Source organism: Caretta caretta, chromosome 10 (assembly GCF_965140235.1).
Source record: "Caretta caretta isolate rCarCar2 chromosome 10, rCarCar1.hap1, whole genome shotgun sequence".
NCBI lineage: Eukaryota > Metazoa > Chordata > Testudines > Cheloniidae > Caretta > Caretta caretta.
Window position 1 is genome coordinate 44,180,190 of NC_134215.1, and position 14,411 is coordinate 44,194,600.

General features: G+C 44.3%; 1 protein-coding gene across 12 annotated transcripts in view; it reads left to right on the top strand.

The window, feature by feature from the left end:
* Positions 1-14,411, top strand: part of MYO9A (myosin IXA) — a 469,743-nt gene that overhangs the window by 267,556 nt on the left and 187,776 nt on the right. For 11 of the 12 annotated variants that reach the window (XM_048865609.2, XM_048865604.2, XM_048865610.2 and 8 more), the window contains one exon: positions 11,734-11,823. The exons of the other annotated variant lie outside the window; for it this stretch is intronic. In XM_048865609.2, coding sequence (XP_048721566.1) covers positions 11,734-11,823 — 90 coding nt within the window. The remainder of the gene's footprint in view (positions 1-11,733; positions 11,824-14,411) is intronic. 12 annotated transcript variants of the gene reach the window in all.

The window sequence follows — 14,411 nt, forward strand, 5'->3', positions numbered from 1 at the left end:
CCTGAACTCGACCAACTCATGGTCACTGCCTCCCAGATTCCCATCCACTTTTGCTTCCCCTACTAATTCTTCCTGGTTTGTGAGCAGCAGGTCAAGAAAAGCTCTCCCCCTGGTTGGCTCCTCCAGCACTTGCACCAGGAAATTGTCCCCTACAGTTTCCAAAAAGTTCCTGGATTGTCTGTGCACCACTGTAGTGCTTTCCCAGCAGATATCAGGGTGATTGGAGTCGCCCATGAGAACCAGGGCGTGCGATCTAGTAGCTTCTGCGAGTTGCTGGAAGAAAGCCTCGTCCACCTCATCCCCCTGGTCCGGTGGTCTATAGCAGACTCCCACCACTATATCACTCTTGTTGCTCACACTTCTAAACTTAATCCAGAGACACTCAAGTTTTTCTGCAGTTTCATACCGGAGCTCGGCGGATACAGCGGAGTGTGTCCACAGTACTTGCGGAGCATTGCACTGTGGGTAGCTATCCCACAGTTCCCGCAGTCTCCACCGCTCATTTGAATTCTGGGTAGAAATCCCAGTGCCTGTTGGGGTTAAAACATTGTCGCGGGTGGTTCTGGGTACATATTGTTAGGCTTCCCTCCCTCCTTCCGTGAAAGCAGGGGCAGACAATTGTTTTGTGCCTTTTTTCTTGAGTTACCTGTGCAGATGCCATAGCACGGCAAGCATGGAGCCCGCTCAACTCACTGTCACCGTATGTCTCCTGGGTGCTGGCAGATGTGGTACTGCATTGCCAAACAGCAGCAGTTTATTGCCTTTTGGCAGCAGACAGTGCAGTATGACTGGTAGCTGTCGTCGACGTAGACCGTCCTGGGTGCTCTTTTAACCGACCTCAATGAGGTCAGGGGCGCCTGGGCAAACATGGGAGTGATTCAGCTAGGTCACTTCCTTTTTAAGTTTTGTTTCATGGCAATTCAGTCCTACCAGCAGTCTTTTAATCTGCAGCCGGCAGAAGACTATGGCCAGCAGTCATACTGCACCGTCTTCTGCCGAGCACCCAGGAGATGACGATGGCTAGCAGTTGTACTGCACAGTCTGCTGCCAGCAAGATGTATAAAGATAGATGAAGTGGATCAAAACAAGAAATAGACCAGATTTGTTTTGTATTGATTTTCTCCCTCCCTCCCTCCATGAAATCAACGGCCTGCTAAACCCAGTTTTGAGTTCTATCCTTGAGGGGGCCATTCTGTTTCTCACAAAGCCACCCCCTTTGTTGATTTTAATTCCCTGTAACCATGTCATCAGTCGCCCCTCCCTCCGTCAGGGCCACGGCAGACAATCGTTCCGCGCCTTTTTTCTGTGCAGACGCCATACCCCAGCAAGCATGGAGCCCACTCAGATCACTTTGGTAATTAGGAGCACATTAAACAACACACACGTTATCCAGCAGTATATGCAGCACCAGAACCTGGCAAAGCGAAACCAGGCGAGTAGGCGACGTCAGCACTGTGACAAGAGTGATGAGGACATGGACACAGACTTCTCTCAAAGCACGGGCCCTGGCAATGTGGGCATCATGGGGCTAATGGGGCAGGTTCATGCGGTGGAACCGCAATTCTGGGCTCGGGAAACCAAGCACAGACTGGTGGGACCGCATAGTGTTGCAGGTCTGGGACGATTCCCAGTGGCTGCAAAACTTTCGCATGCGTAAGGGCACTTTCATGGAACTTTGTGACTTGCTTTCCCCTGCCCTGAGGTGCAATACCACCAAGATGAGAGCAGCCCTCACAGTTGAGAAGCGAGTGGCAATAGCCCTCTGGAAGCTTGCAACGCCAGACAGCTACCAGTCAGTTGGGAATCAATTTGGAGTGGTCAAATCTACTGTGGGGGCTGCTGTGATGCAAGTAGCCAATGCAATCAAAGATCCCACAGTATTCTTGTCCGCAAGTTAAGGAAGTATGGGCTGGATGAATGCACCATAAGGTGGGTAGAAAGTTGGCTAGATTGTCGGGCTCAACTGGTCGTGATCAATGGCTCCATGTCTAGTTGGCAGCCGGTGTCAAGTGGAGTGCCCCAGGGGTCGGTCCTGGGGCCGGTTTTGTTCAATATCTTCATAAATGATCTGGAGGATGGTGTGGATTGCACTCTCAGCAAATTTGCGGATGATACTAAACTGGGAGGAGTGGTAGATACGCTGGAGGGCAGGGATAGGATACAGAGGGACCTAGACAAATTGGAGGATTGGGCCAAAAGAAATCTGATGAGGTTCAATAAGGATAAGTGCAGGGTCCTGCACTTAGGACGGAAGAACCCAATGCACAGCTACAGACTAGGGACCGAATGGCTAGGCAGCAGTTCTGCGGAAAAGGACCTAGGGGTGACAGTGGACGAGAAGCTGGATATGAGTCAGCAGTGTGCCCTTGTTGCCAAGAAGGCCAATGGCATTTTGGGATGTATAAGTAGGGGCGTGATTGTCCCCCTCTATTCGACATTGGTGAGGCCTCATCTGGAGTACTGTGTCCAGTTTTGGGCCCCACACTACAAGAAGGATGTGGATAAATTGGAGAGAGTCCAGCGAAGGGCAACAAAAATGATTAGGGGTCTGGAACACATGAGTTATGAGGAGAGGCTGAGGGAACTGGGATTGTTTAGTCTGCAGAAAAGAAGAATGAGGGGGCATTTGATAGCTGCTTTCAACTACCTGAGAGGTAGTTCCAGAGTGGATGGTTCTAGACTATTCTCAGTGGTGGAAGAGGACAGGACAAGGAGTAATGGTCTCAAGTTGCAGTGGGGGAGGTTCAGGTTGGATATTAGGAAAAACTTTTTCACTATGAGGGTGGTGAAACACTGGAATGCGTTGCCTAGGGAGGTGGTGGAATCTCCTTCCTTAGACGTTTTTATGGTCAGGCTTGACAAAGCTCTGGCTGGGATGATTTAATTGGGTATGGGTCCTGCTTTTGAGCAGGGGGTTGGACTAGATGACCTCCTGAGGTCCCTTCCAACCCTGATATTCTATGATTCTATGATCTGCTGATATCAAGGGTAGTGACCCTGGGAAATGTGCAGGTCATAGTGGATGGCTTTGCTGCAATGGGATTCCCTAACTGTGGTGGGGCCATAGACGGAACCCATATCCCTATCTTGGCACCGGAGCACCAAGCCGGCGAGTACACAAACCGCAAGGGGTACTTTTCAATAGTGCTGCAAGCACTGGTGGATCACAAGGGACGTTTCACCAATATCAACGTGGGATGGCCGGGAAAGGTACATGACGCTCGCATCTTTAGGAACTCTGGTCTGTTTCAAAAGCTACAGGAAGTGACTTTATTCCCAGACCAGAAAATAACTGTTGGGGATGTTGAAATGCCTATAGTTATTCTTGGGGACCCAGCCTACCCCTTAATGCCATGGCTCATGAAGCCATACACAGGCAGCCTGGACAGTAGTCAGGAGCTGTTCAACTATAGGCTGAGCAAGTGCAGAATGGTGGTAGAATGTGCATTTGGACATTTAAAAGCGCGCTGGCACAGTTTACTGACTCGCTTAGACCTCAGCGAAACCAATATTCCCACTGTTATTACTGCTTGCTGTGCGCTCCACAATATCTGTGAGAGTAAGGGGGAGACGTTTATGGGAGGGTGGGAGGTTGAGGCAAATCGCCTGGCTGCTGGTTACGTGCAGCCAGACACCAGGGCGTTTAGAAGAGCACAGGAGGGCGTGGTTCGCATCAGAGAAGCTTTGAAAACCAGTTTCATGACTGGACAGGCTACGATGTGAAAGTTCTGTTTGTTTCTCCTTGATGAAAACCCCCGCCCTTTAGTTCACTCTACTTCCCTGTAAGCTAACCACCCTCCTCTCCTCCCTTTGATCACCGCTTGCAGAGGCAATAAACTCATTGTTGCTTCACATTCATACATTCTTTATTAATTCATCACACAAATAGGGGGATAACTACCAAGGTAGCCCAGGAGGAGTGGTGGAGAAGAGAAGCACCAGGAGAGGTGGTGGAGGAGGGAAGGACAAGGCCATACAGCACTTTAAAAGTTTAAAACTTCAAAACTTATTGAATTCTAGCCTTATGTTGCTTGGGCAATCCTTTGGGGTGGAGTGGCTGGGTGGTCGGAGGCCCCCCCACCACGTTCTTGGGTGTCTAGGTGAGGAGGCTATGGAACTTGGGGCGGAGGGCGGTTGGTTACACAGGGGCTGTAGCGGCGGTCTGTGATCCTGCTGCCTTTCCTGCAGCTCAACCATATGCTGGAGCATATTAGTTTGATCCTCCAGCAGCCTCAGCATTGAATCCTGCCTCCTCTCATCGCTGCCGCCACCTTTCAGCTTCAGCCTTCTCTTCAGCCCGCCACCTCTCCTCCTGGTCATTTTGTGCTTTCCTGCACTCTGACATTGTCTGCCTCCACGCATTTGTCTGTGCTCTATCAGTGTGGGAGGACAGCATGAGCTCAGAGAACATTTCATCGCGAGTGCGTTTTTTTCGCCTTCTAATCTTCACTAGCCTCTGGCAAGGAGAAGATCCTGTGATCATTGAAACGCATGTAGCTGGTAGAGGGGAAAAAAAAGGGCAGTGGTATTTAAAAGACATTTTATAGAACAATGGGTACTCTTTCACAATAAACCTTGCTGTTAACATTACATACATAGCACATGTGCTTTCATTCCAAGGTCGCATTTTGCCTCCCCCCTGCGCGTGGCTAGCCCTTCCCACCTCCCTGTGGCTAACAGCAGGGAACATGTCTGTTCAGCTATAGGCAAACAGCCCAGCAGGAACGGGCACCTCTGAATGTGCCCTTAAGAAAAGCACCCTATTACAACCAGGTGACCGTGAATGATATCACTCTCCTGAGGATAACACAGAGAGATAAAGAACGGATGTTGTTTGAACGCCAGCAAACATACACTGCAATGCTTTGTTCTACAGTGGTTCCCAAGTACGTGCTACTGGCCTGGAGTGGTAAAGTGTCCTACCATGGTGGATGGAATAAGGCTGTCCTCCCCTGAAACCTTTTGCAAAGGCTTTGGGAGTACATCCAGGAGAGCCGCGAATGCCAGGGCAAATTATTCATTAAACATGCTTGCTTTTAAACCATGTATAGTATTTTAAAAGGTGCACTCACCAGAGGTCCCTTCTCCGCCTGCTTTGTCATGTGGACGGGTGCAAGGTTAAATTGGTTTAACGCTGCTAAATTCGACCTCATTCCTTGAGTAGACCAAGGCTTAGTCATATCACACAGTAGCAGTAGAATCTTATAACTTCACGTACAATGTTGACACACTCATTTTACCAGTACAATAATGATCAGCAAATTGAGTTTTCAAAAGAGTCTCACAAGGCATATGCGGCGGGGTTACGACTCACCACCGCTGGCGCCTCCCCCTGGTTGCTCCAGGAATTAGCTCTTGTCAGCTGAGGAGTGCCCTTGGTGCATGGTTTATTGCCCGTTGTCTGTTCTGCTGCCCTGGGACTCATGTTGCTCCCCGCTCTGCAGCGTCCTCTTCAGGACACTGCTCTCCAGCAGTGCCCACTACTCCAGGCTCACCCCCTTCCGGGGGCGGGGGGTTAACAACAGCCTTTCGGCTTGCACTTGCCTCATTGGCCAACCAAACCCCAAAGTCTAGCCCCTCAGCTCAGGGGCAAGTTGCAGTCTGTCTCGCCACACTCCTCTGTGGCCAGATGCAGTATAATGGGGGAAGGAGGGGACCCAGGCCCAACCGCTACTCTGAGTCCCAACCCAGGGACCCTCTAGTGGCAGACTCTCTCAGCCCTCCTTCTCTCCCCCCTCTTATTCGCCTGTCTTCCCTGGGCCACTTCCCCTTTGGCCCTGTGTACCTTCTCGACCCTTCTTGGCAGGGGCGCAGCCTGGCAGGTAACCAGGCCGGAGCTCTCCTCTGCTCCCTGGATCCTGCCCAGCACTGCTCTGTCCAAGGTGCTAGCTCCTTCCCTCAGGAGCCAGGGAGAGATTGCCCTCTCCTCTGCTAGGCAGCCTTTATATAAGACCCAGCCCGGCCCTGATTGGCTCTCTATGGGCCTTTGTCGATTGGCTGCTGGTCTGTGCAGCCTCTCTGGCCTGTTCCAGCCCTTTTTCTCATGGGGTGGGGCAGCTGCCCCACCACAGGATACTTTGTACAAAACTTATCATAGTTCTATAGACGGGGTGAACGTATGGGTACACTGTGTGTCACATACCTATGAAAAATGATGATAGATTTATTTTCATTGTATTATGTACACTACTTTTATTTAGCCAAAGCTTAACTTTTTTTTTAAATTGTGTTATTTTTCAGTCCTCAAATAATTAGTCATCGGTGGCACTCTGTAAAACTTCTTAAGTCCATTCATGGGCAATTGGAATCTTTTGTGATTTCCACTGTAAGCTGATACATAAGATTGCACAAAAGTTAAAGAAAATGCCAAAATTCCTGCTTATGAGAGTGAGAGAGAGAGAGAGAGAATTCTCAGTAGGGATACCCTGGAGAACCATGTTTGGATGTAGTGTGGAATTTCATGCCGTTTGTTTTAAAGCATTGTAAAAATATTGAATAAAAGATGCTGTAGAAATTCAAAACAGTAGCATCAGAAGTATAGTATCTGCACAGACTGCCACCTGCTAGATCACCAACACCATTTGTCATAGCACCTTTGGGTTTTTTCTGTCCAAGAACACGTCTTGAGGTTCTCTATAGATTATAGCCATTTAAGAACATAAGAATGGCCCTACCAAAGGTTCATCTAGCACAGTATCCTGTCTTCTGACAGTGGCCCGTGCCAGGTGCCCCAGAGGGAATGAACGGAACAGGCAATCATCAAGTGATCCATCCCCTGTCACTCATTCCCAGCTTCTGAAAAACAGAGGCTAGGGACACCGTTCCTGCCCATCGTGGCTAACAGCCATTGATGGACCTATCCTCCATGAATTTATCTAGTTCTATTTGGAACCCTATTATGGTCTTGGCCTTCACAACATCTTCTGGCAAGGAGTTCTACAGGTTGACTATACGTTGTGTGAAGAAATATTTCCTTTTATTTGTTTTGCCTATTAATTTCACTTGGTGACCCCTAGTTCTTGTGTTATGAGAAGTAGTAAACAACACTTCCTTATCTACTTTCTCTACACCAGTCATTATTTTATAGACCTCTATCATATCTCCCCTTAGCTGTCTCTTTTCCAACCTGAAAAGTCCCAGTCTTATTAATCTCTCCTAGTATGGCAGCCGTTCCATATCTCTAATATTTTTGTTGCCCTTTTCCAATTCCAATATATCTTTTTTGAGATGGGGCGACCACATCTGCACACAGTATTCAAGATGTGGGTGTACCATGGATTTATATAGAGGTATGATATTTTCTGTCCTATTATATCCCTTTCTTAATTATTCCCAGCATTCTGTTTGCTTTTTTGACTGCCGCTGCACATTGAGTGGATGTTTTCAGAGAACTATCCATAATGACTCCAAGATATCTTTCCTGAGTGGTAACAGCCAATTTAGTCCCCATCATTTTATATTTATAATTGGGATTATGCTTTCCAATGTGCATTACTTTGCATTTATCAACATTAAATTTCATCTGCCATTTTGTTGCCCAGTCACCCAGTTTTGAGAGATCCTTTTTTAGCTCTTCGCAGTCTGCCTGGGACTTAACTATCCTTAGTAATTTTGTATCATCTGCAAATTTTGCCACTTCACTATTTACCCCTTTTTATGAATATGTTGACTAGGACTGGTCCTAGTACAGACCCCTGGGGGACACCACTATTTACCTCTCTCCATTTTGAAAACTCACCATTTATTCCTACCCTTTGTTTCCTATCTTTTAACCAGTTACCAATCCATGAGATAACCTTCCCTCTTATCCCATGACAGCTTACTTTGTGTAAGAGCCTTTGGAGAGGGACCTTGTCAAAGGCTTTCTGAAAATCTAAGTACACTATATCCACTGGATCCCCTTGGTCCACGTGCTTGTTGACCCCCCTCAAAGAATTCTAGTAGATAGGTGAGGCATGATTTCCCTTTACTAAAACCATGTTGACTCTTCCTCAACAACTTATGTTCATGTATATGTCTGACAATATTGTTCTTTGTTATAGTTTGAACCAGTTTGCCTAGTACTGAAGTCAGGCTTACAGGCCTGTAATTGCCGGGATCACCAATGGAGCTCTTTTAAAAAATTGGTGTCACATTAGCTATCTTCCAGTCATCTGGTACGGAAGCTGATTTAAATGATAGGTTACAGACTACAGTCCTGCAATTTCACATTTGAGTTCCTTCAGAACTCTTGGATGAATACCATCTGGTCCTGGTGACTTATTGCTGCTTAATTTATCCATTTGTTCCAAAACCACCTCTAATGATACCTCAATCTGGGACAGTTCCTCAGATCTGTCACCTAAAAAAAAGGCTCAGGTTTGGGAATCTCCCTCACATCCTCAGACAGATATGAAGACAGATATAAAGAATTCATTTAGTTTCTCTACAATGGCCATATCATCCTGGAGTGCTCCTTTAGCATCTCCATCATCCGGTGGCCCCACTGGTTGATTAGCAGGCTTCCTGCTGCCGATGTACTTAAAAAAAAAATTTACTACTTTTTGAGTCTTTGGCTAACTGTTCCTCAAATTCTTTTTTGGCCTTCCTGATTGTATTTTTATACTTCATTTGCCAGTGTTTATGCTCCTTCCTATTTTCTTCACTAGGATTTTATTTCCACTTTTTAAAGGATGCCTTTTTGCCTCTCACTGCTTCTTTTACTTTGTTTAGCCAGGGTGGCTCTTTTTTGGTTCTCTTACTATGTATTTTCATTTAGGGTATACATTTAAGTTGAGCCTCTATTATGGTATCTTAAAGTTTCCACGCAGCTTGCAGAGATTTCACTTTTAGCACTGTTATCTTTAATTTCTGTTTAACTAACCTCCTCATTTTTGTATAGTTCCTCTTTCTGAAATTAAATGCCACAGGGATATTAAATTTAATTATATTATGCTCACTATTACCAAACGGTCCAGCTATGTTCACCTCTTGGACCAGATCCTATGCTCCACTTAAGACTAAATCAAGAATTGCCTATCCTCTGGTGGGTTCCAGGGCCAGCTGCTCCAAGAAGCAGTCATTTAAGGTGTCAAGAAACTTTATCTCTGCATCCCGTCTTGAGGTGACATGTACATTTAAAAATGGATGGCTTCAAAAAACAAATGAAGTTCCATGCTGATGGATCCCTGAGGGGAGAATGAGTGTTCAAATAATATGGATTGGGGATGTGTTACAAATGAATAATGATGATTTGCACTGCACTGCGCCATAACTAAGAGCTGTATATAGCTGAGTGTTTTGTTTTCATGATTTCACAATACTGATTTTCAGGGTTAAACAAACTCGGTAACTCAAAAGAAAATTCAGTTTAAACCATCAGTCTGCATAGTTTCCACCCAAAACCATAATTTTGCCTAGGAACACTCAAAACTTGATCTGGGCTTAGTTGAAACTCATTCAGATCTTGCTGAAAGCTTCCCAGACCTAGAACTGGGACTTCCAATTTTCATTACGGGTGTTTTGCGCAGGTCCAGTGTACATAATATACCTGAACAACTAATCAGGTATGTTAACAACCTGAACAGTGCTGGTAAAATATTCAGCTGTTCAAAACAGACCATGTTAATATTCACCTGTGAATATGAATCCGGGTTAAAAGGCTCTCAGGAGTAAAATCCATATGAAACTGTTCTTATTTCTTATCTGACTTTGGAATGAGATTATGGTCATGAGAAAATGATTGACTATATTTTTCATGCCTATTTTTCATTTTATTCTAGTAGCCTGAGGGATTGTTCTTTTAACAGGATACAAATGGAATCTTGTACAGGGTGCTATCGTAGGGGGAGGTGGACTGTACCCAAATAGAATGAAATCAAGGTGGATTTAAATCAGATTGATTTAAATCACTAGTCAGGAAGACTCAATTTAATCATGGATTTCTACATAAAAGTGCATTTTTGTTGGTTGTTATAACCTTAATACATATTCTTCACAACTCGGAGATAGATGAGACCCAAATTTAGGTCTCTTATGACCTGCTGTCATTATAGGTTTTCCCTTCTAGTGAGAGAATGGTATGATAGATCTCAAATCAATGAAGGCTACACTCGGAAAAACCTCAAGACTTCTGGAATATGCTACTCAAACAGTGTCACTTCTGTTTCTACTGTCTGTCCCTTCCTTCCCACAGTTATCTCCAGACTTCTTCTCGTTGTCCAGATCTATTCTCTCGCGGTCCCCACCCCACTTCCCCCCAACAATCTTCTATTCATTGAATTTTTTGAAACTTTGCACTTTTGGAGTGAGGTAAGGTATTGACTCTGTGAACACAAATGTGCAGAGGGATAATAGGGTTGAGGTCTGTTCTTTCTCACCTCTATATATCATTCATTTATTTAAAAATAATTTTTGCTGTTGACAAGCATTCTTCTCTCTGGAGACACAAATCCACAGTTTGAGAACTGCAAAACTAAGCATCTCTGATGGTATCTTCTAGAATTAGCACTGAGTCCCATTGAGTAGATAGAAAGATTAACCTAAATAATCTATATAGAAGCCCCTGGAACCCCATAAGATTGGGTCCCTAATCCATGAACTATTGGAACTCCTTTACAAAACTTTTCTTAAAACGTTACATGAATATGTTGTCTCATACTATAGTATTAGAATTTATAATCCCTATTCCATGATGAGATACATTATAGCTGAAAGATATCTTAATTAAAACTATATTTTTCCTCAAAAAGCATTTTATCAAAAAAACTGATTTAAATTTTAAAAATCCTATTTTTAATTTTTTTTTAAAAAAAAACATTGATTTTTATCCACAACCTGAATGAAATGCCTTCAGAGAATATTAATGCAACAGGGATTTTAATTTTGCAGAACGTGGCCCTTTTCCCTAACAGTTCATATGATGTAAGTATAGTGGAGTATTGTAAGACTGTGGTGGGGATAAGGCTCCTGGCACCCTGAGAGCCCACCATAGGGCTGTGTCCATGCTGGCAGCTGTAGTAGTTCTTCATTGGGAGTAATCACTCATTTGCCATAGTGTCTGGTTTATAGATGTAATTTTATTTCAAACCAGTTTCTAATGTTGCTGATTGGCAGAATGATTGTCACCTTGTTTAAAATATGCTCCTCCTGTGAATACCTGCTGTTCTTTTGCAGTTGAAAAGGATCTCCCTGTTTTCCCTTCTTCTTCCAAGCCTTCTCTCCCCCATCAAAAACTGCCTAGGTTCAGATGTTTGTTCAGTCTGTACAGTAGCAGGCATTTTCAGTCATTACTTTCTCTCTGTATGTAACATTCATGCTATCTCTATGGGAGCTTGTCAAATCCAATGCATTGTACTAAGTGCCTGTCTTTTAAAGTGTGATTGCTAGTTTGCTACTTTTTAGGGTAATTGTGACCCATTCTGATCATACTAGAAAGCTGTGGAGTTTTTTACTAAACAAGCTGGGGAGAAAAAAGGGGGGCGGGGGGGGGGGAAGGAGGAGGAAACCATCCAGGCTACAAACACTGACAAGTTGAACCACTGGAAAAGCACTGGAAATTACTAGATGTAATGTAGAAAATTGGGCTCTCAGACATGTTGTTGTGCCACTTTTCTAATACTGGCTTTGTGTACAGAGTTATATTGGCCTTGTAATATCTCATGGAGCACATGCTGGGTTTTCAATGGCTGCCAGACTTGTGCCCCTTTTAGTTTTCTCCTAGAATTATGAACACTAGTATTTTTGTTTTATTAGGTAAAAGAAGAGATGCTGTTTGAAGCTCTGGTTACCAGAAAGACAGTGACGGTGGGAGAGAAGCTTATTTTACCATACAAACTTTCAGAGGTACCTGATGTTTTATATTAAACTGGAGAAATATTAACATGGGTTTCAGTGCTCTGGTGTGACAGCATGAAATATACGTCACTGTGCCAGGAGTGGCTCACAGCTAAGAATGGCAAACTCAGGTCTGACTGTTAGAAACCAGGGCAGACACCCCAGATGGGTGGTATATTCTATCATTAGATTTCGCCAAGCCAGTAACAAAAGTATACCCATGGATCACTATATTAGATTTACCGTGGAGTCACAGATAGTCCCCTTATGCTCTCTAGCTTCTCTTTACCACACAGACAAACTAGACTTTATGGTGAAAGGTTATTAAAACAAAAATTTACCACACATTAGGTTACTTCCAGCCCCAAAGGGCCAGTCACTTACCCCAGGTCAAAATATACTCCAGATCTCACCAAAGACAACGCTGTAGCCAATCCTTTAGTAAACTAAAAATAATGATCTATTAATTGAGAAAAAGTTATGAGAGTTATAGGAAGGTTAAAACAGGTAAAATACATTACAGGTGAATTAGAATTTATTGGTTCAAAATAAAAGCAGAGATATAGCAATCTGCCAGTGTCATGGAGTCATATAAATTCTCTCAGGGCTTCCCAAAAATGGCTTTTGGGGACCTCTGTCTGGCATCTGGAACCTCCCTGTTAATGTTCAGATGAATAAGAGGTAAGGATCACTCCCAAGGCTTCCCTTTTATAGTTGAAACAGGCTAGCAAAATGACAGGGGTCTTAACCACGTGGGCTTTGATGAATAGCAAATGCAGACCGTCTGATCTTCGTTGCTTAACATTCAATTGGCCATTCAAAAATAATGCATTTACTAACAACCGTTCAGACTAAGATGGTCTATAGGTAGTTTACAATGTAAATCAACAAGTTTCAGATAGTGTGACAAAGCTCTGTCCTTGCCTCCGTGGGTCCCGTGTTTCCTGGCGGATTTCGCTAGCCTCAGAGGCTCACTGTGACCCTCCATGTAACCCTTCTCTCTCTAGAGACAAGGGTCACAGTCTACTGAGCCATTTTCATCATAAGCCAGCGAGGGAGGTGAGGAGAAGTTATCCTTCCTTGCGTAGTCTCTGTTGTCTCCCAGTCTCAGTGATTAATCAGGGGGCAAAGTCGGGGGAGCCCAGGCCCACCCTCTACTCCGGACTCCAGCCCAGGGACCCTAATAGTATCAGCTATGGTAACTGACCTTTTAGAAACATGACATGTACAATTCCCTGGGCTACTTCCCCCACAGCAGCCCTCACTTCCTCAAGCTCCACTTCACCCTTACCTCAGGGCCTCCTTTCTTGTGCCTGATATGGTGTGTACTACTCAGCCTCTCCAACAGCGCAACTTCCTCCCACAGCTCCTGACGTGCACACCCACCTGACTGACTGGGAGGCTTTTAACTAGTTTCAGTCAGCCCCTGATTGGCTTCAGGTGTCCCAATCAACCTAGCATTCTCCCTGCCTTCTGGAAAGTTCTTAATTGGGCCCAGGTGTCTTAATTGATCTGGAGCAGCTGCCATTTCACTTATCCTGGTATCAGGGATTTGTTTAGCCTGGAGCTAGTATATCTATCTCCCACTACTTTTCTATAGCCATCTGGCCTTGCCCCGTCACAATAGATAAAGACTAACATTAGCATTTCACTAGTTTTCATGCATTAAGTAAATCTTCATCTAAATGCTAAAATATACTTTGATTTAAGGTTAATTAAGCAGAGGATACAGACATGAAAAAGGACATTGCTGTAACAAGTTAATTTAGTTACACTAGTACACATCAAACAGGATATATATACAATGTAAATAACATTCAGCCAGTTCCAGACAAATGTAGACAATAACCTTAACATTTAACAGACAAGTGAATTGGGACACTTAACACTGTCTTAAGATTGTGGCTGAGTTCAGCTAGCTGCTAACGCCACAATACACTTAGCTTTGATGAGTACTGACTCTTTTAGATCCTTTAAATATAAATATAGGAAAAGTTGGTGTGGAAGAATGTCTCCTGGTGACTGACTGAGCTTGTTCATCCTACCACAGCCTTTACACTGTCCACATTCTTGCAGATATTACAAATGGTTTTGTGGGTATGGTGAGCATTTTAATGGCTTATGGATAATGGCATGCTACATGTTGTCATATCAAAATCATATGGCACTGAGTGTTGTAGGTGCAGTGCTTAATGATTTAAGTGGTAGTCTATACTTGTTCATCTCAGAGTATCATTCTATATAGACTCCTGTTGAAGGCTATCAATGAGATTCTAAGCACTGTATCAACCTTGGAATAATTTGTTTTTGAGACGAGTAGAAGATCCCCCCCATAGAGGATTCCTATGAGTCATTTCTTCAGTCTGTTTGCATCCTGGCTGCTTCTTTTATGCTTTGACGTAACCAGGAATGAATGGGTTTCCCTTCACATCCCATCTTTCTTCTCTTTGGCTGGCCCAGAAGTTACTTCCAATGTGCTGTCTGCTACCCTTTGGAAAGACACTGCCCCAAGGAATGACATCTAGGACTTTTGCATAATAATGCAGGTCAGGGATACTGGATGGGCATGAATGACTTTTTAAGTAAGTAATTTCCAG